The sequence below is a fragment of the Motacilla alba genome, chromosome 2 (genome assembly GCF_015832195.1).
Source record: "Motacilla alba alba isolate MOTALB_02 chromosome 2, Motacilla_alba_V1.0_pri, whole genome shotgun sequence".
In the NCBI taxonomy this organism is placed as follows: Eukaryota; Metazoa; Chordata; class Aves; order Passeriformes; family Motacillidae; genus Motacilla; species Motacilla alba.
In genome coordinates this window covers 82,137,098-82,165,019 of record NC_052017.1, presented here as the reverse complement: position 1 = coordinate 82,165,019, position 27,922 = coordinate 82,137,098, and the positions used below count along the sequence as shown (strand labels likewise).

At 36.2% G+C, this 27,922-nt stretch overlaps 1 protein-coding gene across 4 annotated transcripts in view; it reads right to left on the bottom strand.

The window, feature by feature from the left end:
- Positions 1 to 27,922, bottom strand: part of ABCA13 (ATP binding cassette subfamily A member 13) — a 170,598-nt gene that overhangs the window by 3,805 nt on the left and 138,871 nt on the right. For all 4 annotated transcript variants that reach the window (XM_038128757.1, XM_038128758.1, XM_038128761.1 and 1 more), the window contains 5 exons: positions 20,444 to 20,578; positions 17,620 to 17,723; positions 14,931 to 15,023; positions 1,544 to 1,649; positions 544 to 681 (listed from right to left, as the gene is read on the bottom strand). In XM_038128757.1, the coding sequence (XP_037984685.1) occupies positions 544 to 681; positions 1,544 to 1,649; positions 14,931 to 15,023; positions 17,620 to 17,723; positions 20,444 to 20,578 (576 nt within the window). The remainder of the gene's footprint in view (positions 1 to 543; positions 682 to 1,543; positions 1,650 to 14,930; positions 15,024 to 17,619; positions 17,724 to 20,443; positions 20,579 to 27,922) is intronic.

Sequence of the window (27,922 nt, the reverse complement as noted above, 5' to 3'; positions counted from 1 at the left end):
TCCCATGCTTGCCATCATTGTGTTCTTCTTTTTCTCACAATAAGATTTCACGGTCTTTTGCAGCTGGGTCTCTTCTGTCTGTTTGTATGTTTAAAATTCTCACAGGAAAATGTTCTGAAGGTCTAAGGTTTACCATGATTTACAGAGACCAGTTCAGCCTTTTCAAGGACATTGGTAAGATCCCAACTTTTGGATTGTGGAGGTGGCGGTTCACAGTCCCACCTTGTTGTCCCACACATCTCCAGATCCATCTAAGTACAGATTATGTTTGTGCACCACCACAAGCATGTGGCTTGCTGTGATGCTTTTACTATGCTCACCTCCAGCGTAAAAGCAGTGTGGGACATAGAATCACCATGTGACCTGAGATGGCTTGGAACTGCTGGAGTATCGCGTACATTTGGGGAGCCCAGCAAATGATAGAATATTCTAGTACATCAATAACTACAACACACAGCACATTTAGACAAAAAAAAAAAAAAAAAAGAAAAAAGAAAAAAGCATGGGTGCAGGGAAAGAAAAGAAAGAGAAATGATAAAATACCTGCTCTAATGTGGTTTGGCTGATGGAGTAGTGTTTGATTTGGAGAAAAGCTTTGTGATTCTCTAGGACTCTGAAGAGCTCTGCTAAACATCCCTGACTTCTTGGTACATGGTACTCGAGCAGGTTAAGATGTTGTCCCTGAAAACAAGGAAAAATTATAAAAACAGATGAAAGTGAACATACTTTGTGATGAAGTTACACTTGCTTGCAGTCAGCCTACTTTCAATAAGCTCTTATTGCAGATTAATCTGGAAAATATGAGCTTTTAAAAATAACATATTTTGTCTACATTCATAGCACAAAGAGCAGCTCATACTGAGAGTACAGATTTTGTGAGGTGATGGCTTGTTAATCTCATAAAAGATATAAAACTTTAGGGCAATTTGAATCTAACAGACTAGTGCTGTTACAATGCGGTCTGGGAAAAGGCTGAACATACACAGACACACAGCTGTCTGAGCTCAATACAGACTTACACCCACAAAGAGGTTCATGTCTAAGATAGATATTGTTTCCCATGATCCTTTTCCTAAACACAGTTAAAGTAAAAGCATTTGAGAGTGTTTATTGAAATGTAATTGCTATAAGTCTTTCATAAGGCTTTGAATTCAATCAAAGAATCTCAGTAAAGGCTGAGAGATATCAACTCTTGTCTTTGAAAGTAATCAAAACAAATACTCTTAGTGACTGCACTGTAGTTCTACTTCAGGTGAACACAGATTTGAGTTCAACTTCAATAATAAAAGCTAAAGGAAGTTTTCAGTCAGAGAAAAGGCTTTTTTATTTACATTGCCTAAATGCCTGTTTGGAGTTGATTCAATCAACACCACAAGTCAAATTTTTATGAATTGCTTAATAGAAAAATAAAAGTAATATTAATATGTACTTCTCCCAAGAAGATAAATATATCCAAACATGTAAATATCCAAACATGTGCATACTGTTCTTAAAGCCCCAAATTAATCCTGCCATACACTACAACATGGAGTTTTACCTGTACCTTAAACTGTGTTCCAGGAAAATGCATTTGTAGACAGTCCAAAATCATTCTTCCATAACTTATTTCTTTGCTAAGCCAAACCTTGACAGAATAACCCTCTCCAAACCTGGGAATGAGACACAGAAACATAAATCCATGAGGACACCATGAAGACAAGGAGAACATTTAGTTCAATTGATTTTCCTACAATTACATCAAATATCAGGCATGCCTACTGCATTATCACTGTGATTTTACTATAATGCTATTGAACAACAGAACTTCAATGAGAAAGTCTTAAAATTAAAAATAACAGAAACAAGAAACATGTTATGCCTAATCTTAGTTACTAGTGTGTTTCACTACTTCATATACCTGAACTCTTGTTAACTATGCTTTGATTGCTATATTGCTTTGTGTGGTCAGTATAAAACTATGAAGATTACCTATCACATATACAGAAAAAGAAAAAAAAAATCCCTCAACTTTTCTAATGAGAAAAATGAGCATGTAGCACTATTTTTCAAATCTGCTAACAAAGCTGCACCTTCAGAAGAAAATTTCAGCAGTGCGAGTACAATGATGTTTTAAAGATTTGCAAAGGCAAGTGTAGGGATATTTAAGAAGATGGCAAAGTTAACAAATTTTCTTTGACTTCTATGACCATGCAATCTCTCTCAGAATAATTTAGGAAATGAACTTCTCTTTCTCAACACAAGTTTGATAAAATTTAAGTACAGGCAATCTCACCAACATTATCTTTTTTATTAGCTTTACTCACTGCTGATGGTTATTTGGGAAAGTTGCAATAAACCAGTGAATATTGAAATGACAACTATGTTCTTATGCCCATTTCTTAAGCAATGGAGGTTGTGTTGCAACAGTCCCCAGACAGGGGTGCACAGACAGAGCTCAGCAGAGACATGGGACAAAAAGGCACTGCGCTGCACCCTTTCCCTCCTTTGCAGCCACATGTCCTCTTTCCTTTGGGTTCTCCTTCTTAGTTAATTACTGGGGGAAAACACCAGCAGGAGTCACATCAGGAGAGCTTTCTGCTGCCACTGCCCTTCCCTGTTGCCAGTAAGCAAGGGAAAGGCAGAGCTGAAAGAGGGACAGCGAGCTTGGGCAGCACTGCCCACATCTCCTCAGAAATATGTCACGTCCTCTATCTTTCCACTCACCGCCAGTCCCACATCCTTCATATTCCAGCATAACTCCCTTTTCTTTCTTCTCCAGCGTGGCAATTGCTCATTGCCAAATCCTTTATTCCAGTGGTTTGGTTCCTAGTGATTACCTCTGTAAAATGCCCTTGTGCCAAAATCCTCCTCTCTCATGTCTTTCCTGTTCATGATTCAGGGCAGCAGCTGGCTTAATTGGGTCTGACTGGTGAGAGGCACATTTTCATGCCATCAAAGCAGAGGATATATCACAGCACACTCTACAATACTGCCCTAGTTCAATACATTAAAAAATGTCTACAGATTCAATCAAAAGGTAAAAAAAGATAGAAAGAACTATACTGAGATATATGTCCAGTTTAACCAATGCATGAATGATTCCCAGCAAAATTTTCCATATGAAACACATGTTCTTCAACTATATTAAGTATATAGCAATGGCTATATACTTAAATGGCTTTAACTTTTATTTTGCATTGAGTCAGAAACTCTGTTGTTATAAAGGAACAATCGGCATTCATTTAAGAGCTATGCAAGTTTCCACAATGAAAAAAAAATAGTCTGCAGATTTGATTCTATTAAGAACTTCACATGAATTCAAAATACAATTTCCAAGGATCTCAAACAAAAATCCTAACTTTTTATGTAGTACAAAACAGTGGCAGCTCCTGCATAAAAATGAAAAACCCCATCACAGATAAATCAGAGTAGGGCTTTTTAGCCTTTGGTTGGTTGTGGAGTTTTTTGAGTTTTTTTGTTTTTTGTTGGTTTTTTTGTTGTTGTTGTTGTTGGGTTTTTTATTCAGTTGGGTTCATTTCTTTGGTGTATTTTCATTGTACTCAAATGCAACCACTGAACTGCTTGAACTGGAGTAAGAAACATGCTGATGCAGTGTCCTGTCTGTTGGTTCCTGAAGGATGTTTCATGAACTAAATTGTATTGAGTCCAGACAGCAGGGTACTAAATATTTACTGGAAAGTGTAGCCTGACAGACAAACAGTGCTGATTCATCAGAGATCCAGAATTAGGTGGAATCCAAAGCTGTGTCTGGCAGATTTGCTTTGCAATGATTTACTATGTTTTAAATAGATCTCTAATTAAATGTTTTAAATGCATAGCATCATCCCTGAAAAAAATACATGCAACAATAAAAAAGTTGTTACAAAGATGGATATAGTTAACAAGGGTATTCAATTTAGTTGACAGCTAACCTGAGGCAACATTTTACGAGAGATCATTGATTCTGATCAGTTTTTTGGCATTTCTATACAACGACCATTGAATTACAGTTTGAAAAATGCTGGTTTATGGAGACATTCAACAGTCTCATAAAATGAAATTGCTGTATGCAATGAAGTTTCCAAAGAAAATGAATCAAAATTCTGATTAGCAAAGACAGAGAAGTCTGTGCAACTTTGGTTTACCTCTCAATTGTGATTGGCATAAATGCCAGCATGGCACCAATAAAAAACTTTAAAAGATTTTCTTCTTTTGGCTAGTCAAGTTATGATGCTTCTATACCTTGATTTTATACTTCATTTTAGTACGAGAGCTCCCCATATAGAGTAAGCAGATCAGCAATAAACATTTCCCCATTCTATAATCAGCAAGCTGCTTTCAGCAGTGCACTGAGGAAATGGAAACCGAGTTGACCATTTTCTTCACTCTGTTTTCCTCTCTGATTCAGACAATTCAATTAATTCAGAAACACAAAGTGGAATTACAGAGAAACCCACAATCTGGTTTGATTAGCACTGTTAGGATAAAACCTTTAGCACCTGATAGTTCAAGACCTAAAGAGGAAGAACATTATCTTTAGAATGGCCTAATTTGAGCCAGCAGACTCATTCAGCAGCCATCTGCTGCAAAAGATTCTTCGTTTCTTCAAAACTATTCAACAGAGAACACATTGTGCACTGCCATGTTACTTTAACAACACCTGCACTTCTATTATTGTATAAACAACCACACCAAACCACATATTCTGACAAAATGAAATATTTTTCCTCTCTCTATCCTTCCTCCTCTTCCTCAGTCAAACTACTAGTTCATGCTAGACTTTCACCTTATTAGTGGTTCTAGGAGTACAACTTATTGAGTGTTTTTTTCTGTTAAAATGCCAGCATGAGACTGAAGCTAAAATATAAATTCTCAAATTGACTGCAAGCTAATTAACTTGACTATTTAAAGACAGCATCATCTGCCGAAGCAGGATCTTAGCAAAAACGACAAGTCCACTCTTCTAACTTACATAGTTCCTCAAGGTATCTCAGCACTCAGATAACAAGGGAGCAAAAGGAACATAAAAAGGTAGCAAGGAATGGAAATATTTCCATACCAGGAATTACTAAACAGGCTAAAACTTTTCATCATGAAAGAAAGGCAACAAGGCAGTCAAGAGGTATTTTTAGGGAGCCCAGAATCATGACTAAGCAATGAAAATAAGAAACAATTCTTCATTCATGTGTTTCTCATGCAAGAGCAGGGGGACAGAGTTACATTTCAGGAAAAGAAATACTAAGTCAGTAAGATGAAGCAGTTTTCCTTACCCTATGTAGAGAAAATGTACAACTCGTTGACATGGGATGTGCTAGATGTCAGAACTTGACATGAGTTGAATAAGAGACCAGAAAAACTCATGGTGGGGATCCACTAAAATCACTTCTGACTTAAGAAGCCTCTAAAAAAGAAACCGCTGAAGGTAGTTTAGTAATGTGGTAAAGTAACTTCCTGTGCTTATCTTGTTCCTGTACTTTTCCCTTTTGATCACTTTCAGAGAGAGAATACTGTGCTAGCAGGTGTATAATCTGATCTCAGGCTTCTTTTGGTACAAATACCCCCAAGAGGAGGTCAGCCTGGGTAAATCATCCAAACAGTTCCTCAGTTCTTAGAAGTTTTGCAGCCCCACAGCCACACTACCAGCAGTCCAAAAATAGTTTATGTAAATCGACTTCAGATATGTGTCTGCACAAGCTGCAGTCACACACTGAAATAAAGTGTAACCAAATCTATACTGAGGAAGTCCCCTCGATGCTTTCCTTGTCCTCTTTTAACCTTGCAGTGGTAATGGAAGTGGATTTAGTGGCCCAAAGGCTGAAAATTCTCATGAATATCAAGGAAAGGAGCTGCCACTTGGGGAAGGGTAGCTTCTCAATGTTCCCTTCTGCCCTTTCCTTGGAGGTCCTGGTTCAGAGGTTTGAATAAGGACAAGAGCCCCTGTTGAAATACAGCTGAGCCTGCATTTGGTCACAAGGAGTCCCAAGTTTGACCCATGAAAGCCTTTTTTATGTGAAGGGTGAAAAAGAAAGTACATTATCATCAGACTTCTATTTGCTTTAAAAAAAAAAACAAAACAAACTGTACTTTCATTTAAAACGTTTAAGAGTTTGCTCAAATGAACAAAACCAAACTTTGAAACCACTGTTTTAAGTTACAGCAGGTCCAGCATAAACAACTCATCAAATCACTCTCTTCCCAAAGCCTATTTACCAACTCTTCTCTCCCACAGTAAAATTTGCTGAATGTAAGCTCAGGAAATGAAAAACATGGCCGCATTTCCTAAGCTCTGAGGAATAAGAAGAGCATCTAATCGCCCATATGCTTTTCTTCCCCACTAATCAAATAGTACATTTCCTGGACAATGTTGTGCTATATTTATACATATATTCACATCAAAAATTGCAGCTCACAGAAAGTTTACTGATTGAAATGTAATGTGCATACTTTGTGTATGCACTAGTTCAATCAAAGGACTGCTTCAAAACAACGTTATTGGATAAAAAAATAAAAATAATAAAGAGAACATTGGCACTTAATATCTTCAAGGAACTGCATCTTTTAGAATATGTACCATAAATCAAAGAGAGGGAATAATATTCTACTGTGCTGTTTATCCCTCTGCTTTGGTTTACATTCATTTGCAGGCAGATATGGTTCTACTTTCCCTAAGTGAATAGAATCACAGAATCGTTTAAAATAAAATAGGTCTCATCTAGGCAAGGTAACTTAGTTACACCAGTATAATTGCTGAAGCATGGGATACACATCCAGGTTATTCCTCTCACAGCTTCAGACACGAATACAATTTACAAACAGAACAAATCTTGAGCAACATTGAAAACAAAACACTTTGAAAAATGTCGGGAAAAAAGAAAATAAAATTTAAATAAAATTATTAAAACAAATTAATCACAGTTTAAGATAATTTTAAATCCCACAATATATTTAATTATTTCATCTATTAAAAACAAACAAAGTTTGTTTGAAGGGAAAAAAGGTAATTAATTTTTAAATACTTGTATTTTTTAATGCTAAAAATTGTATTTACAACTGTATTTACAATACAATGCTAATACTCATATTTTAAATGCTAAAATCAAATGCAAATACCCTCTCCCTATTTTAAAATGAGATTTCCTTCTGCATTTATTCAGAACCTCAGCCTTGCTGAACAGATAAACTTGATTAGATGCAAACAAACAGACATAAATAAATTATAAATCTCTCTTCCCTGTACTATTCATAGAGTTTGTTTCATCATTTTTAAGTAATCATGACTTTTCCAGGGTAACAATAGAAACACAAAACCACTTATTAAAATGATGACTAACACTTGTTCAGGTATACTGTACATGCACTGTTTGTTCACACACACTCAGGCTTTTATATCAAATCATCTAAAGTTAATTTCTGTATTTAATATTATAATTGTCATAACAGTGACAGTCCCATATTATGAGGAGTTCAGGGTACAACTTTGTCTTGCTCTTTGTGCACTTGTAAATTCTTAGGTGTGATTTCCAAATATGTGGTGAAACCCTAAAAAAATCTCGATAATTGTTCATATAGATGCACACACAAATATCTCTCCATATTTGTGCTTGTTTGTCTGCACATACTGCCAAGTATCAGGGATTTTTTTATTCTTGCATTATTTATATATTTCACTCCCAGAGAAATAGTAGCAGCAGTGCTGTAATCCTGTGTAAAGCTGATGGTGCAGCCTATAAAGAACCCAAACTGTTTCCTCAAATCACCTTCTGGGGCTCAACAGTGAAAAAGCCAGGAGTGAGTAACATTGTCATTGTGTTCCTATGACTGGCTTTGGATGTACTGATTTTTAATAACACAATAATCATGATATTACACACTAAAATATCTACTAAAAGACCTTATCAACACCTCAAGGTCAAATCTCAAGCTAAAAAGTGTCTAATGGAGACAAGATGTAAAATTAAAATTTAAACCACAGGTATATTTGCTTTATGTAATGAACATCAATTACATCATCACACAGCACCTTGTCATGAAATCCGTATTGTGAATGCCTTACAAGATACACTGGATGTACCAGCTCAGACAAGTGGCTTTATTTCCTGCAATGCCTAGAAAATGTTGCTCATAGGACTGCAGATTGATGAAAGAAGGGATGAGAAAGGGAAGAGAGTGCTTCATGGTTCTGAAACACCCTGAGAAACCAAATCTTACCCTTCCATCCTCATACACCTGTGTGGTCTGTGGTAACTCACATCTTTTTTTAGCTTTCCTGTCTTAAGGGCCTACCTGGAAATGAAGGGCTCCAGTTGGCAGGGGGAATTCACAGTGCCTTCTGGAACACCCACAGCTACAGCTGAACTTAATTGGAGTTTTGCTTTGAATGCAATGTTGAACAAATGTAAAGTATTTAGTCATAAACTGCTCAGATGGACTACCAAAACCCTTTTAACTTTAGCATCAATCTTTGGTTACTCCTCTATAAAATGGAAGTAATTATTTCAAATCAAGTTTCCCAGAATTGCTGTGAAAACAAAGATGTTGATGTTTGTAAAGCCCTGATCCAATAAATGCTGATAATACTGTATTTAAGAACAGGTTTGAAAAGCTCCTAGTAAAACACATACTAGGGAAAGCGGAGAATATGAAATCTTAAGTAGCTACTACTGATTTAATGATTTATTTAGAGATATGATGCAGCATTCAGTGAAAAACAGTATAAAATGACAAAAAGAAAAATCAGCATTGCAATGCACATGCACAGTAGGGCTGAATAAATATTGTACAAAGTTCTAGGAGAGTCAAAAGATATTGTTCATTCCTGAACTCTTACTCTCTGTGTTTTTAAAGTTTTAAGAACTCTTTTGTTCAAGCTTTCCTCTTGAAAGGCAAACTAATAGCTATGTTACGTGATCACACATCCACTGCCTTAATGCATTTTTCATGTACAAAAGAAAGGCTTTTTATTTGTCAAGAAGAATGAAAAGTATTTAATTTTTTATATTTTATAGCATGTAAGAAGCTTATTGCTAGTATGTCAATTAATAACTCTGTGTCCACCAAAGGCTGAAATACATTCTCCATCAACTTAAAAAAAAAAAAAAGCTAAAGTATGAATAGTCTGCCAACATATTTTCTATTCTAACTCTTTCAGTGCACAGATAAGACTTTCAGACCCCTTTAATCCTCCCTTGGGTGAAAGAAAGGACAGAGTGAGAACACGTAGAGGAAGAACATGAAGACACCAAGGTCAGTGAAGAAAGAGTCAAGTCCCAGATAGGAGGGATGAGGGGATGCCTTGACTTTGGGGCTGAAATCCTCTTGTAAAGCTATGGAGAAGAATGTAACTGACACATCAGTTACACATCAGACTCTTTTCCCCTGTAACTCATTAAAAGTATGGGGAGACAAAGTGTACAAATTGTAAATATGAGCAAAGGCCTCCCCTCCATGCTAAAGCAAGCAGATGTTGAAGTAGCTGTGATCCCATGAGAAGTTTGAACAGAGAGAGAAAGAACAGTGATGAAGACCCTTTGCCCCCAGGGAGAGAAATCTCTGTTCTCAGAGATGAAGATGACCTCAGAAATAGATAAAGAGAATCTTTGCTCTTGAACAACTCATCTTTAAAATAGAACCCCATAAGCTGACATGGCCCATAAATGCAGCTGTGGGAAAGCTGTGAAAGATGGGAGGAACTTCACAATTGCAGATTTCCAGATGGCTGCTATTCATGAAAATTAAAAGCCATGAGAGAACTGTTTTCTGGTGGAGAAATCTCCGTAAATTGACAAGAAGGACTCCTCTCCCTCTTCACTTGGGACTTCCAAGTGAACTGAAGAATAACTATTCTAGAGATGATAAACTGACTAAATTGTTTCTGTACATCATTAAAGGGAAAGAAAGAAATTGGGGGGCGCAGGGGGAGGGGAAGTGTTCTGAAGATTTTATTCTAAATGTTATTATTACGTTGCTGTTAATAAAGTTTTCTTTGTATCCTTTTAAAGTTTTGAGCCTGCTTTGCCTTCCTCCTAATCCTATCTCACAGCAGGAAATTAATAAGTGTATTCTAGTGAGTGCACTGTTGTTTGGCCAGCAGTGAACCCACCACATCAATTGGTACATTGGCCAGGAAATCTCAAATTGGCAAATCAAAACCACTATAAACCAGCTATAGCAAGAGAATTAATTGTTTGGTAATTCAATCAGATGCCTTGCTGATAAAATTTGAGAAAAGACTTGATGTCCAGCACCTGACAAATTGGTATGGGTTTTTCTGATATGAGAAATCTGTCCAGATGGCCCTAGAATGAAGGATAATATTCAAAATGCTGTTCTCAGAGAACTGGCCAGCTGTATCTCACATGAAAATGCTTTTGTGAATTTTTAAAAAAAGCATTAAGTATAATGGAGAATACTGAAGAGAGCATTTAAATGTAATCCATTCACAATTTAGAGTAATTGACTCTGTTGGCAGGAGTTGTCTGAAATTAGGCTTTAATGGGCACAACTGTTAACGCATCAATCTCAGACAAACTACATCTAGAACTAAGATGCTAACTTTATGAAAATTGCCCTTCAGTTTGTTCTTCTACCTAATACATTTCTTGATATTGTTAATAAATTTGCCATCTACAATAAAAAAAGTCTTTATATTGAAGTTTTACCCTTATTATTTTGCTAATAAACATCTGCAGATACTTTAAATCTGTTTAAACATATATAAATATAGTCAAGGTTCAGCAGCTGGGAGCAGAAACCCAAACTCCAACATTTGTAGTGAGAAGACATTTTTGGAAGAGCATTTTCTGACAGGCTTGCAGAAGGTCTGGAAAAATAGAACAAGTCTCACACGTTAGAAGCAGCATCACTTTTTATATCCCTATGAAGCATTTATGTTTCACATTAGCATCTTCCTGGAGTTCATCCATACCCTTCATAGCAAAATTTTGTCCTGCCATCTGACAAAGCTGTACTCAGACCACGATTATGATCTTTCACATCTGCTAAGGGCTGAAAGTGTAGCCAGAGAGAAAGAGCTGAATCCTTGAACTCCCCAACACAGCAAAGAAGCAAATTTAACAGGGCCCTAAGGAAGACCCATTAAACCTTCATCACATATCCATCAAAAAGGTGATCATAATCTGGACTCTATAGGCTGGAGTGGTACTAAAGAATAAACAAATGAAACAATTTTGAGGACTTCCATCAATACGGAATTCAACAAGAAGGGAAGAAAGAATGCCATTTAAGTATATGTGCCTACATTTAGAAGAGGATGAAATTTCTTGAGACATACTAATAGAATACGTGTAATATCAAAATATGCTTCTATTTCTTACAGTACAGGATTTAGTCTTTTATAAATAAAAGCTGTATTAAAGTTTTCTTTGGTTTAAGTATTCATATAGTGGTTAGATTTATCTCCTTGCAATCTTCAAAGCCAGATCAGGACACATGTTTATTTTAAAATATTTTTTCAATTTGATTTCTAGAAACAAATTGAAAACAGACTTCAGGATGCCAAGAACTGCTTATAAATAAAAACATTTTTTAAAAAACAAGCTGTAAACTCTAATAAAGAAACCATGATAATCTACAACTATCACCCCATTTATTTATTTTAGTACCATTTTTCCTGTTAATGTGAATGTGTATATTACTAGCCTGATTCATTCACACACATAGAACAAAAAAACACCATCCAAAAATACAAACTTTTAGGGTATTGATAATTAAATTAAATCAGATGCAACAAAATCAGTTTTGTTTATGCTTTCCTTATATTACTTCATGCAACATTTTTTTTAAACAAAATGTAAGAGGTGATGGTTTTTTACTGTGATATGGTGCATGGGACAAATATAATAGACAGTGGTAATTGCAGATAAACATTGAAACACTAGGAAAAAATTGGTGACTATATCACTAGAGGTGGCTGTTAAGGAAGACATTCTTCATTCCAGGTAGATATTTCCCAATAGCAGCTTAGATTTACTAATGCTTGTGGTCTACCACTTTAGAAGAAACAGTATTTTGCTCTGTATGGCAATGAGAATGATAGGGCTATTAAATCATAGGAAAACTGGAAGGAAGGAATCACTCAATACTCTTCCAAGTCCTGGAATCTTTTCAGGATGTTCACAGGTGGAACAGAAAGTGAGAAAATTAAGATTTTAAAATTATTTTAAGCTTAATTATTTCAACGAATTTCTTTGGAATTCTACCTCTCTGCCCCTTCCCCATCTCATGTAGATGCAGGAGTCCTCCACATGGTACAAGGTAGCATACCAGGAAATTTTCTTCAAGTAAGTTTGGAACTTAAATTGCACAGAATCTACAATGCTTTTTAACTCCTAACAATTACTTTAAGTGTTAGGTGTGTGATAGCCTGGGTTTTATGATAAAGGATCATATTGGCATGTGTTGGAGGGATGTTTGGAAGCTAGACTAAGCAATAAAATAACAGGAGTACAGGAACAGTCTTTGATATCTTCCTAGCACTCATCAAAAGATTTCCAAAGAAAACATGGAAATGTCTGTTCTGAAAGCTTTAGCAGCTGTGTGTGTGATGCTTTAAGACTGTGCTCTCTACAGTGGTTTTGTTTTTCCAACCAAGAAAATGTATCAGGCAGTCAGAGAAAATTCAGAAAACGGTATGATTTTAATTAAATCCTTTGATAAAGCTTGCAACTATTTTTTCTTAATAAAGGGCTCCAAAGTTTTTAAAAATTCAATAGGATCCTGAACAATTAGCATGGAAAATTTGGAGACCAAGCCAATCAATAAGCTAGGAGTTAAAGGGATTTTAGTCCTGCCTTAAATGAAAAATCTTCGTGCAGTTTGAGCTACACAGTTTGTGTAGAAAGTCTCAGCAATATTGATCTCAAGTGCACATATTTTCCTGTGTGAAGGTCACAGATGGACATATATTAAAAAAACTGCCATGGAACACAAACCTGCTGACAGTATGTAATATTCTTAATATAGAGAAGGTGTGCTTTTTACAAAGTTAAAATGATTAAAAAAAATAATTGCTATGAACATGACTGCCAAATATTCTTATTATGACCTCGCTTTAGGGAATTTGAAAGAGGCACTCATAAAGCCTTGATTCTGGAATGGCTGATCTGTGACTATCTCTGTAGTAATAACAGTACTAGTATCATCTCAATAAGAAGTAATATGATTACACTTTCAGCAGGATACTTCTGCATTGATTTACTAACTGTGATTTGAAAGAAGTTTATCTACAGAGGCAGTGCAGCAAATCGAGAAATAACTGCCTTATTTATATGAATATGGTGCATATTTATGAGTCTGCTTCTGATGTCTTGTTTCCATAAGAGGGAAGATAGAAAGATGCTGTTAAAGGAAACATCAGAAGTGTCAAAAAAATTATAAAGTCACTGATAAGATAAAGGGGAAGGTAGCCTTTGTGGACTGTCTGATTTTGCTCTCTCAAGGTCAAGCTGACAAGACATGTACTCAATCCAGAGGATCTGAAACATAAAAAGTGAAGACTCACATTCATCCCAGCTAACTTTATACACTCAACTGAAGTGCCTGAGTAATACTATTTTTCCTGAGCAGGGGGACACACATCTTCAAAAAGCATTTCCACCTGTCTAAGATGTGCACTGTCCTCTACATACTGACACTGTCCTCTATGTATGATCTGTTTCTCATGCAAAAGAAATAAAGGATGTCTTCACACTCACTAATCTCCAGATAGTGAGAAAACAGGCCATTCTATGCTATGAAATTTGGAAAGAGACAGGATGGCAAAGGCAAAGACCTAGATATGAAAGAGGAAGAAACTGCTGCCAATCAATTGACTTCTCATGCCTCAGAAATTGAAGCAAATAGGCACTGAAAGGTGTGAAAACATGAAAAGAAGGCTACAATCACACAGAATCATCAGAATTAGAGATGCAGACATCAGTGTTTTTTTCCCATGATCTGGATTGTAATATCTCTAACTGAAAGTTTGTCTTCATGAAACAAACTTGTAAGGAGAGGGCTAGTGTGAGTCAAGCCAATCTTGCTAATGCAGCTGTGAAGCAAGGATCTATGGTTCCACCCAAAGGGAAGGCCAGGAAACCAAAAGGGTTGTCACAGCACAAGAAGTTGTCCAAAGCACATAATTTCTGCCTTATAAACATGGCAGACAGCAATTCCAAAGCATTTCTGTAAAGCTTGTTCCCAATACCAAGTGCATCTGCACTTAAGAGAACTAAGTGCTGAGCTAGTACAAAGCAGTGTAGCTTTGCTGCTTGCAAATGAGCTGTATCATCTTACACAGCTGACTGTCTGCGTGTCCTAACAATTACACCTACAACTGAATGTAAATGTTCTAGCTATAAGCTGCAGCAACATTCCCCTCAGCTTCCAATCCTGTTTCCTTTATGGTGGTTTGAGCACATCCCCTGAATTAAACATTCTCGTTAATAGATATTAAATTAACTCATGAGCAGAGTTCAAACAGAAAACAGGCTTATGCACACCAGGAAAAGGATGCAGAAAACAGCATAAATATCTGCAATTGTCAGTGAATTAGGTAGGGAGCAGAGAGAGTTCACAGTAGATGTTCGTACTGGCTGCTGACCTGTTAAAATGCTTCTTTCTGTTATGAAAAACCCTCAGAAGGAACCAAATTGTATTTCACTGCCATGTTGGATTCTCACAATGTATTCCTTAGATTATGTGCAGAAGTGCTTCATTTTAGATGCAGATCTGTCTCTTTCAATTACCAATGCAGACTACAAAGCATTTTAGCAATGTCATATGTCTATTTAGCTTGCTAAGTTATCCTAATTGGCTTTTTTAAATTCAGTGACAGCACGAAAAAGAAGATGTTCTTAGCAGTCATAAGAGCTTTTGCCTTATCACTACTAAAGCATCTAGCCAGCTCTTGGATTGAATAAGGATGCAGAAGATTTGATGTTGATGAATAATACCTGTTTTTAATGTGCTGAGGAGAACCAAGACACTTGAAAGCTCCATTGACCATAATAGCAAGCCTTGTGCAAAGAGCTTCACATTCTTCCATACTGCAAAATAAATCAAGGGGAAAAAACCAAATAATTAGGAGTGAAAACAGAGAACATTTTTTATTCCTAACTTTAACTAAAGTGGAAGAATCTGGACAGATGCAAAAACAGGTACACAAAACCTTTGGCTTCAAAGGGTGATAGTCAAAGTTATAACCCTAATCAGTATATACCAACAGCTGTTACCACATGACAGCTGGAAGAGAGCCTTAAACTTTTATTTATATTTTTAGTCCATAACTTATTGGACAATTCTGGCCAGAATATAAAGGTATCATTACCACAGGCAAATGCCTCATAAGTAATCTCAGGAATGCCACTGAGGGAGTAATGAACTCTGTTATTCCCTTTAATATGTCTATGATTATTCTGAGCTAAAAGATAAAGGGAGAAGAATGAAAAGCTTGCTCAGCCTTTCTTTTGCATAGTACATGGCCTTGAAAAAAAGTTACCCTTAGCCTGATTGCAGGATAGAAGCCAATCCAAAATGCTACAATCCAAACAGAATTTAGGAAATGGAAATGCATCTGAATAGAAAAGCAGAGTCCTCCTAGATGTGACTGCTTTAGATGATAAATAATAGCTTTGACTTGTAAAACTTATGACAGATGGGCTGCTACCCTACATATGCAGAGTTGTGTGAGCAGCTCTTTCAAATGAGTGTTTTAGACATAAGGAACCAGTCAGGATGCACCCATCATCATCTCAAAGAGGACACAAAGATACTTGGTGTTTCTACAATTCACTGAGTGCCCTCCCCAACCCTTCTGAGACAGCTAAACAAGAGATGTCTTGTGTGCCTCAGCCATGGGCCAGTCCAAATCAAAGTGCTTTGACTGAAAGAACATTGGCAATTAAGTACTGCCCTAGGAACAATTTCTTTATAATATCACAGGGCTGTGGTGAGAACTGCCAAACTGTTGTGTCTGAGACAGACAGGGACAGACCTGACACATCTTCCCACAAATCAGGAAATTCACTGAATAATTCCTAATGCTCCCCTTGGCATAATGCACCCCAGCTGTAGCAAAATTACACAAATTTAGCACTCTAGGGACAGTTGATAAAGCCTCACTCCTGCCCAGTTAAAACACAAATTATGTCTCAGATATGTAAGTAAAAAATGGTCTCGGAAAAGTAGGTAAACAGTCCTCAAAATCTGATTTTTACACAGCAAACCCTCTCTTATAACTTACATGTGTATTTCCTGACATGCATGAAAGTTCACTTCATATGTAATATTCCTCTACTTATACAAGTAAATAATCTCAAATCCCAAATGGCCTTCAGAAAATGGTATAAATAGTAAAATATAATTTCTCCTTCCTTCACCCTGGCACAACAATGTGAACAGTATCACTGTACTTATTGTCTGCTTCGAGTCATCCATTAGTAGAGCTAAATATGTAATCAGTACAATTTGATGGATTTTGTTTGTTTACATCATATCAGTAATGTGATCACAGATCTCTTATATTTGGCTAGTGTTTGACAACTAAAGGTCCTTATACTGGGCTGAAAAGTCAAAGCATATTTTTTCCTGAAAATCCCTGAGCTGATATCACAATGCATAACCCACTTTTCCTAAATGAATGTGCTGGTAAGCACTTGACCATCAAATGCAGGTACATGAATTTTAAAATTCAGCCTCATTAAGTAAAACATTAAAAAATTTTTGGAGAATTTTTCCATCAATAATGGACTGGGACAACAAATGCGTTTTAAGAATATCTTTAAAAAAATCTGAAAATAGAAAACATTGGAGGAAGTTTGGCCACATTCCTTTATTAATTCACTATTAATTATTAATTATTAATCTACTTCAAATCTCATTTGGTCAAATGTTTCATTGCTGTTCTGATTTTGAATTTTGTCTTTTCTAGACATCTTTTTATGATCTTTCCCTCATTTAAAGAAATTTTATAAATAATTATACATACCATACATATATATATGTATATATATATATATATATATTACCTAAGGGAACATTTAATTTATTTCATTTCACTATAGATGTTACAAAACAGTATTGATGTTTCTTCCATTAAACCAATGTACCAGTGACCATATCAGAGAACTGACAAGATATTTAATGCAGATGGACTCTTCTAAGAGGATGGGGTCTCTCCTACCATTTCCAGTAATGCAAAAGAGAATAGCTGATGCATCCATCTTCAGGATGCCAAGGCCTACTCTTTTCACACACTGATGCAAAGCAGAAACTTAATAAAATCAGAAGGTTTTCCACTCACATGTCCTTTTGTAAGGATTCTTAAGGTAGCCAAATACAAAAACAATAATCTGATGTTCCAAGCAAGAAGAGACACTACAACACTTAGTAAAAAAAGCATGGAAAAAAAGAATCAATGACATCATCTTTGCTTTACCTGCAGCCCCTTGAGCAACACTCTATTCTTTAAAAATTAAATATGAAAAACATTTGAGATTTAAATATGTTCCTTTTTCATGGATAGGAAGGAATTACCATAAAATTGCAAGACTTAATCTGTGTTTCACAGCAGAGGGAGCATGTCTTCAGAATATACTCCTCTGCAGCACAGGAATATGCTGCCTGCTGGGATAAGGGTCTTACCTGTGGGACGTCAGCACAGCTGCACAGCCATCCTGAACTTCCTTCAGGATAGCTTTCCAAAGGTAGCGTTTAGAGCAGGGATCCATCCCAGAGCTGGGCTCATCCTACAGGAAAAATGGAAATGACACAGCAGAATGGAAAAAGCATACCACAGGTTCTGTCCAGCATGAAGAATTAACACAATTCACAATAAAATTGTATATTTTTCTCTTCAAATGTCACATTTTCAGAGGGCCACTTAAGTTACACCCTGATCAATGTTTTGCTTTAACACATACAGTTTAATGTCTAAATTTATGGAAGGCACACTTTAGTAAAGTGAATATATATATAAACAATATAATCTATGTGTATTTATGTGGTCTTTGTGAGGTCCCCAGGATGAGGGAAGAGATGAATCTGACTCCATGTTCTCAGAAGGCTGATTTATTATTTTATGATATATTATATTATATTAAAGAATGCTATACTAAAACTATACTAAAGAAATAGAGAAAGGATACAGACAGAAGGCTTAACAAGAATGAATAATAAAAACTCGTGACTCCTCAGAGCCTCGACACAGCTCCCAGTGATTGGCCATTATGTTAAAACAATTTACATTAGACCAATCAAACATTGATCAGTTGGTAAAAAATCTCCAGACCACATTCCAAAGCAGTAAAACAGGGAGAAGCAATCAGATAATTATTGTTTTCATTCCTCTCCGAGGCCTCTCAGCTTCTCAGGAGAAGAAATCCTGGTGAAGGGATTTTTCAGAAAATATCACGGTGACATATTTATAAATGCTTATCATGTACATAAATTTTTATATATAATATATGTATAGTTATAAGTATTTATTATTATATTTCATATCTGTTTAATTATATACATAAACTCTTTTTGATAAGAGGGACTTGCAAGTGTTTTTTCTCACTTTCTGGAAGGGTTTGGTGACTGTTTCTGATCTGCATACACATCTGCCATGAGCACAAACAACTGGAGAAGTCCTACAGCTCCCAGATGTCTACGCTGCCCATCCCACATCCAGATATTTAATAAGATGTTTGGATTTGACATCCTATACCAGTTACTCCCACAGCCCTTTTAAGAGGAATTTTCACCCACAGTGGAGAGAATTCACAGGATTAAATAACATTAAGTGAGGGCAAACCAACTTTCCCACTTGGCAAACCCATTTCCCACTCAGATGACTTTCATGGAGAAAGACATGCTGCTATAAAATCTACATTTCTCCTTCTTATCTATTCCTCCATTCCTCCCTAATTTTTTTTTTTTCATTTCATCCACTCATGGAAACAAAAGGAATTATTATTTGATTGACAAATCCAGTCTCTGTCACCACAAAACTAGGAAAAAGGAAACTCTTCCAATTGCTTTTTATCCAGTGGAATTCCATGGGGAGGGTCAGCACCTGTTAGACAAGTATGGCTTTGGCCAGAGTATTTCAGCAAGGAATCCCAGCTTAAACCTGGAAGGAAAGTTTTCAAGAAACAAAGCAAACAAAACATCCAGTTTGAAGCTAATTTTAGTGCTTCACTACCGATGTCAGAGGTTAAAAATTCAGTTCAGTCCCCCATTATCTGTGGATTGCTAACAAAGAAAACTTAAAACACAATAAACATAAAGCAACTTACAATGTTGCTCAAATTAATAGCTATGATCCTGGATGCAATTTAAAAGCAGATTCAGTAGTTTATATTGCTGTCCTTGCTTTCAGACAAAATAATAATAAAAAAAACCTCCCTTTAAAATACTGAAAAACTTCTTCAGCTTTCTAAAGCCAGCAAATGTTTTAAAGAATTTGACACATATAGATATCTTTCTTTCCTCTTTTCATTCTATATGCAACAGTCTGTGCCCTGCAGCAAGAAGTAGGCTGAAATGGATACTTGCAGCAGTACACTGTCATAAAGACATTCAAAACCAGTTGGAAAATTTCCTAAGATCAGGAAAAAACCACTGATTTAAGATAATCTCCTCCTTTTACTAGCTGAACCAGGGTCAGTTAAAGCATAAAACGCAAATAAAATGTCTTCTCTTAGAAGTGAGTCAACAATAGGCAGTTAAAAGCAGCAAAATGTGTCTAATCTTCGGAAACACAAACCCTAGAGAACATCTATTTTATCTGATTCTGGTTTACCTGTGATCTTTTCCTGGAAGCCCAGGAATCCCCCTGAACTCTGAGGAGCAGCTTTCCTACCTCTTACTGTTTTGAAAGGTTTATTGCACTGGTTTAGCTCTTCCCAGCCAAGTTTTAAGAAAGTGAGGTTCAATATTGTCTAGTGAGAGAATAGGCAATGGTATGAAAGAGAATGTAGTGTCATAAAGATGCAGTTCTCAAAGCTTTGTAGCTTCCAGATCTTTGATACAGACGGCATTGTTTACACTGGAGTGGCCACTGTCAGGCCTAAATGGGCAGTAGTATGCAAGAACCAAAACAACCTGGGATAAGTAAGTCAAATTAATATAATTCAGAAGTAAACTAGTAAGAATTAGGAGTATCCTGAAAGAACATGGGTCAATTAAACACATATTTGGACCATGGAATACTAAGATTGTGTTTGTGTTGAGGGCTTTTTTTTTCTGCTCACTGAATTGTTCCAAGGAAGAAAAAATAGGAAAAGAAAAACAATTTCACTTTCTATTTTTGTGAGCACTGGAGAATAAAATTAAAGCCATTAATACAGCAGAACAAAGGAGACAGTTGTACATCAATTACTCACCAACGGATCAGGAAAATACCTGATTTTCTTTAGAGCAACATACACAACAACAAAATTCAATGTAGCCCATTTTTCATAAGCGCAATATTACTCACCAGTAAAAGTATTTGGGGTTTACCAACTAAAGCCACAGCAGTAGAGAGCTTCCTCTTTGTGCCAGCACTGTATGTTCTCACCAGTTTGTCAGCATGGGTGTTGAGGTGTAATCTGTTAACAAGGTCCTCTGCAACCTGTGGTTTGCAAATTTGAAGGCCAACAATGATGAGCCAGATTAGATAGCATTTGTGCATAGATTGAAAGAACATTCTGTTCATGAATGTTAAGAAAATGTACATTTTTTTTCCTTATTTACCCACACTTGGTGCACATTATTATTTTTGAATCTTAAACATCGGGGCCCCTTTATTCTTTACAAATGATACGGATTTTCTCATATAGAAGTCTGGTTTTGTCACTGCTCAGCACAGTCGTTTGTATTTGGTTTTTGTCCATGGGTCAATGATCTAAAATGTCTCTCATTTCAATTTATTCTCTACTATTTATTTGATCAAATACCTGGGTAACTGAAATTTCAAGAAAAAATTTCTCCATCAGCTACAAAAAAAGATGAAAATGTCAGAAAACCAAGTCACAGTTGTGGATTTGGAGCTTCTTTAAGACAAAATGTAACAGGTTTAAATTAATATAACCTTTTAATAACTGGGAGGGGTAAATTGATCCTAGCTGGATTGGTTGTTATTGCTTTAACAAGAATTTATGATCCGAGCAAGCTGGGAAGGCATGTGAGCACAGCTGGAGGCAACACTCATGCTGTCCCCTATGGCCTTTTTCTTCACCCTGTCAGAGACAATCCTGACATACAAGGCTCCCTAAAATACTAGTGCTAGAGAATATTAAATATAGCAATAATCCTAATCCACTTATATCAGCTACTTCTGCTAGACTGTCCACAAAGATATAGCTCAAAACCATGAGGGACACAGCAGAAACTTTTCTGCTTGCTGCTGCCAAATGCACCCTGCAAAGCAGCAGGTGTTTGGCATAGACTCCTGGGGGGCTGTGTCACCAAGGAGTGATCAACTTTGTAACAGAGCAAGTGTGTCTTCTACCTATACGTAGGACGGCTGGAAGATTCTTGTAAAACAAGGAGTTGCACAGTGCTCTTATTGCCCAACATTAATTGCCAGATCAGCCCCAGCAGTATGGTTCATTGTCTTTGCTTCCTCTACATTACCTTCAGCAAAAAACAATGAGGGACTTGAAAGCTTAATTATATCACATGGACAACCTCCACTTAATTCAAAATTCCAATTGAAAAAAATAAATGAACAATATTGTGAATTAATATTCAATATCCATCATAAACAAACTGCCACAAGCATAATAATACTTTCTATAGATTTTTATGCAAGCACCTTTGGAAATTATCAAGATATTCACGACCTTGATTTTTCAAGTGATACTTATAAAAGTAAGAGACAACTCTGAGAGCAAGTTGTCTGTAAGAAGGAACAATGCTGCAGCAGTGAGAACCTGCAATATTCTTGTGATGGTCCTTGGACTGGTATCCATAGTCACTGTGTTTGAGGTACCTGCATGTATAACCTGACAGTAGTGCATGTTCTCATACAAAAGCCACATTTCAGAAATATTGCTCTGTCTACTTTAGATGCAGAGAGGTTTTGTTTTTTAAGAAAAAAAATCATAACAACTGTTAAACTAGCCACAGGTAATACTATACTGAAAAGTTCAAGGCTTCTGATATATCAAAATTAATTCACAGTCATTTACTTCCAATTAGAGGTTATAGCTGTGGCTTTAAAAATGGTTAATCACCTAATTTATATTCTAAGATAAGATAGCTGAGTTTTATTTTGTTATGTTCACATCACATTATACACTGAAGCAACACAAAAAAGTGAAGTATTCTAAAGCATGTGGTAGACACCTCATCCTGTCTACAAAACTGACTTGACTGCTACCATTGGGAATGCATGAATGTTAGTGAGTAAAGGATTATCTTCCTGCATATTCACCAACAGTCACACAAATTACGCAGAAGATCTCATAAGAATTTTAGACCAGAAAGTGAAAAGACATGCAACCCCATGTCTACACCAAATATATGTTTTAAACTATACTAAGCTTCAAGAGTAATTTAAAAATAATCAAGAGAGGACCATGCATAACAGCTGGAATGTAGTCAATACTTTTCTTCAGCTATGACTAGAACCATTCTTTCTAAGACCGCTTTGAAGCGCCATCTAAAGTCAGCAAAATGCTTTTTTTTTTTCTTTTTTTTTTTTTAAAGAGACAATGAATGCTGCATGGGGAAGAATTTAGAAGGTCAAGGAAGTGCCAGAGAGAGAAGAAAGTAACTATTCAAGTTAGATGGGTCTTCTTGTAGTCCGTAGCCCCCAAGGAGACTCAATCATGTCAGGTATGAACATAAAGCTCTTTGTAGGGAGCAACATTAAAAAGAACTAACTTTGCAAAATTTGTAATTCCTCACATTGAACTCTCCTCTCTCTGGTGTGTGCTCAAGCATTCAGCATGACTCCACAATCTCCTGTTTCATACAAGGAGATAAAGCCTGGCAAGCATCCTGCTATAGAAATTTTCAAGACAAGGTTTAAAAGCTAAATAGGTAAAAGGAGAGGGGTGGGAATCATTTCATAGTACCCACTTTGCTGCTGCTTTAAATGTGGAGAGCTTCCAAGATAAACCTTGCAGGTCATCACAGTGCACAACACAATCTGACCTCATATCAAGATACACTTTGCTGTAAAACATCAAATTAGAACTGTTTTGGAACGGAATCACGTCAGCAACAAGAAGGCAGAAGGAAGGGCCAACTTTCTTATTCCTAAGTATTTCCCAGTTTCACCTAAAAAAGTCTCCTATTCCTGCTACTCCCCTCAACTGTTATATTTCAAAAGAACACTGCAGACTATGGTTCAGCAAATATGAGAATATAGAGCTCAATCTTCTTTCAAGAGATGACCCAAGACTTTTTACTTTAATGCATATTATAAGATTTCCAGTAATATTTCAGCTTCATCAATAATACCTAAGCAACAACAAAACAGTAATTTGAATGAAATTAGAAATAAATATTAGCTATATTGTAGAGAAGCCTGAATATCTCCATTAAAACTTCATTTGTCTGTATAGCCAGTGGTTTTCATCATAGTACACTGTAAAAATAAATACAAAAATCCCTCTTAAACTAGTTTAAATGAAAGTCAGAATTGAGCATGTGATCAATCTTCAGCTACAGATACACACATCTATGCCAGAGAATTACAGTTCTAATGATTTCCTTCATGTAGCAAATGTGAGATATATTCCCCAAGCACCTTCTCTCCCTCCTTGTCATATTCACCATGATGCTCTATTTGAATAATATTTCATTGACCTTCAGTGACAAAGAGTGAGGAAATACATCCTCACTCTTTATTTATTTAGCTAGCTGGTAAGGCCAAATCAAAACCTACAGAGTTATATGCAAATATATACATTGTAAGCATGCTTGAACCATGAAAATATTTGATGTCTATTTATGGCTGTAATAATCTATTTAAACTTTTTCCTTCCTTCCTCCCCACACCAGCAGTAAAAATTATAACAGACTTCACATCTGTCAGCTAGCTATTTCCCTATTTTCCAATATTTCCTAAAACTATTTCCTTTTCTTTCTCATCAGTTCTACTATATTTAGCAAAAGATTTTCCCCAAAATTAATTTGGGCTAATCCAAGCTTTAGACCAGGCATTGGAATGAGCCCTTCAATCTGTAGCCTCTAAACAAAATCCCCCAATAATTTGTGGAGCTCCTAAAGACAATATTCATTCCAGGAGAGGCAATAAGATAACTTTTTACACACATGCCAATATCTGTGGGAGTAAAGGTCAAAACAGGCATGGCTTCCTCCATCCCCCAGGGAACTGAGAGATCCATTCCACTGAAAAGCAGTAATTGTGCAACCACTAATGCCTACAGGTTTCCACACCCTTTAAAAATTACCTCCAATAGTCAAGTAAAAGTTAAGTGGTGCTGGGGACTTTCAGTCTGTGTGTCTTCCAGAAAAACTGGGAGTTATCAATCTATTGAAAGACTAGAAACATCATGGTGTGTCTATCTTGACGTTAAGGCTGTATCCATCAGTGTATAGTTTTCAGCATTTCTGACACAATAAATAAAATGCATAACTTCTTGCTATTTATTTAAACAAATCCTCATAAAGCAAATCTGACCCAATACTGAAAATGTGTATCATACCCAGTATAAATGATAATAAACATGGATTGAATTCTACAGTCATCTGAAAAATGACTTTACATGTCCAAAGCAGTAATTCAAAGTGTCAGATACTGAGTAAGCCGATACAGTGTAGGTTGAACACGCTAAACAGCAATCATTCATCAATTCCACACAAAACAGTATTTATTTGGCTTTCATGTAAACTCAGAATTGTTAGATTTCTTACGTTTGGAAAGTGTATACCCATGGTCAAGTTTCTGGGGAACAGTATTTTTTATCCCAAAATCTCATAAAACTGTACACACTAATTCTGCTTGGGGTCCAAAAATAAGTAAAATACGAATTTACAGATTCCTATTTCCAGCACGTATAGAATATAGCATGTAAGGAAATCACTGAGATTCAAGAATCAGAGCAAAATCTTCCTGTGGAGTTAGTGAAAAGAGAAAGCATACTGGCACTCCAAAAAATTACCTCAGAAGACTTGATAAAGCTTATTTTGAGATTTGCAACAGAAGTTTTAATGCTACTGAGGGATGCCATTTAATGCTATGCTAATAATTTTAATTCTTTAACAAACTGAGTGCTGTATTTTGGAACAAATTGAGATCTAGGAAGTTGATATATCAAAGAAATAAAAATTAAAAGTATTATGCTTAATCGATATTCTTCTAAATAACCTAAAAGCTTTACTCTAATTTTTCCAATTTTGAACAAAAAGAAACTTTTTAGAGCAGATTTGTGAAGTATGAAAAAACTTCACATTACATGTGAAGCTTAACACTGACAGTAAATGACCCATTTTTCTCCTCCTTTCCTATTCATTTAATTACTGTTTGGGAACATTAAGTGCACTCAACTTTATGTCAGGCACTTAACTCCTGCTGCTGATAAATTTGTCTAGTAAAGGATTTGGTCCTTGATGTTAGTGCTTCAGTAGACAACTTCAGCAGCAACACAACCTGTGAGTCACCTGCCTGCTCACCAATTTCTTAAAAAACAAAGTGGATATATGTTCCTTTCATTATCAAACCAATGTACCCTTTAGAATATGTGTGTCTATGCATATTAGTGTAATTAGTCACTGGTAAATATTCAGAGGCAGGCTTGGAGTGCTGCATCATAGGCAGGAGGGAATGATGAGAAAATAACAGCTTACGTTTCCATACAGCTGCTCCTCTAAAGCATTCCAAAGCCTTATTTTCTTTATAGGCAGCTAAAATGCTCACTTTCTCCAGGAACCAGCCATTTCTGAGTTGAAGCACAGCAGCTGTTGAGCACTTGACAGCCATGCCACACAGTCAGGAGGGCCCAGTGACAAAAACATTTGTTTTCTTCTGAGATAGCTGCATTTCAGTTTTTGGGGGAGGAAAACCAGAGCACCTATATATTATTTGCAGGAGCGCTTTGATGCCTTGATTGCAAGCATATGGCAACAAAGTCTGCTCTGCAATCCATGCAGACAAAAAATTAAGACAACTGAAAAGAAGGATGATCTTTCACAAATGTGATGCTAAGGCACAGAAGGCTGACTATAAAAAATAGTCTAAGCCTATACCTAGATCATCTGAGGTCCAGGAAGGTTAATATTTGTCTTCTCTCAGTGTGCACAGTAACATAACTCATATCAAAATGAATGATTTTGATCCATTTGAAGAGGGACATGTATGTGATGTACCATACCACTTGAGGAACTCTTCCCTGACTGCTATGGAGGAACTGACACTTCATGGAGAAAACACGTAATTAATTATAGTTGAGGGCTTTAGTGCAATAACAACCATCCCTTAATATATTTCTTTCAGATCAAAGGAAATATTTTTCAATACTCTGTATTCTGTATTGTATTGTATAGTATTGTATCAATACAAGTTTTCAATACTCTGTATTCTGAAGTAAAACTTCAAAAGTCTGAACTTTAAAAAGTCTGAAGTATACTCTAGTAGTCTGAAGTAAAAATTAACACCAGTTAGTTATGAAGAGTAAACAATGAAGCAAAAGACTGTATGATAATTTCTGAGCAGTCTGCAAGTGACATGTTGTTAAAACATGTAAAATCCAGGCTTTGTCCTGGACAATGGATACTGCCGAAGACAAGGGGCAACAACTCGCAAGAATCACTTATTTTCCCCAGACTTTCATCCAGAAATACCCAAATTATCAGCTTAAAACAGCAAAAATTCAAAATATTGCCTGTCCTGATGAATACTCAACTTCCCTTACAGGAATCATACTTTTTTCTGAAATAGCACCTTTCTGCTGAGGAAAAAGAAAACAGGCTTCAGAAAACCAGAAAGCAGCCCTCTCACATACACTCACATACAGTTCCTTGACTGTGTGTGGTTGCAAATGATTTATTAGACCCGAGGCAGCAGCCAGAAATGCACTGGGTAGTAGGAAAAAAAAAAAAAAAAAGGCTATTTCAGTTCAGTTCATGCAATTTTGCTTACGGAAAAATGAAAGGAAAAGAACAGGCACTATTCTGGAGATTATGAGGGCAGTGCTGCAGCAATAGCTACTAGTTGGGACCAATCTATACAGCAGGAATTGAAGGACACCGATTTCATGTCACACTATAGTTTTCTCAAGTTAATAGAGATGCAATTAAGAAAAAAAGACTGAGCAGCTCAAGTCAGGTCATATTGTAAACTTCCATCTGCTGATACAGGGAAAAAACCCATGTTTTACACTGTATCCTTTTCATATTTAATTTCTGGTATCAGCTGACTTGCTGCCTCATTACGGGAAAAAGTTCAGTCTGCTGGTCAGCACAGCTACATCTGTATCTGTAAATCCAATCTCCCAGCGATATTCCCAGATATTGTCAACTTGTATGCTAGTAAGCTCCCAAAGCATTTTCTTTGGCTTGTTTTTTTCTGGACAACCCAAGCTTAGTGTGGCAGCTGGAGCATTTAAGAGACTGCTCCCATCTTATGAAGTTTAAGACAGCAGAGTGCTGATAGCTCCTATCCCAGCACCCAGGTGTTTAATTTATTTATACAGAATCATACAACAATTTTTAGTTCCTTCAAAATTAAATCCTATCTCTGAAGAAAAGAGTTTTTCAGAGGTTCAAGACTCAAAGCATGGTGTTCTCTCACAGTTCTTCATGTGTGATAGTGAAGGCATCAAACCATTCATAAATTTAATTCCTTTTAGGGGTTTTGTGCCCAAGATTTCATTTGCAATAATGTTATTTTGCTATCTGCAGTGATGTTCTTGTGTTTTGAACTGGCATAACAGAGAAAAAAATCCACATTATTTAAATAAAATTGTGGTAATGAAAGACATTATTACTAAAGTTGTTAAGA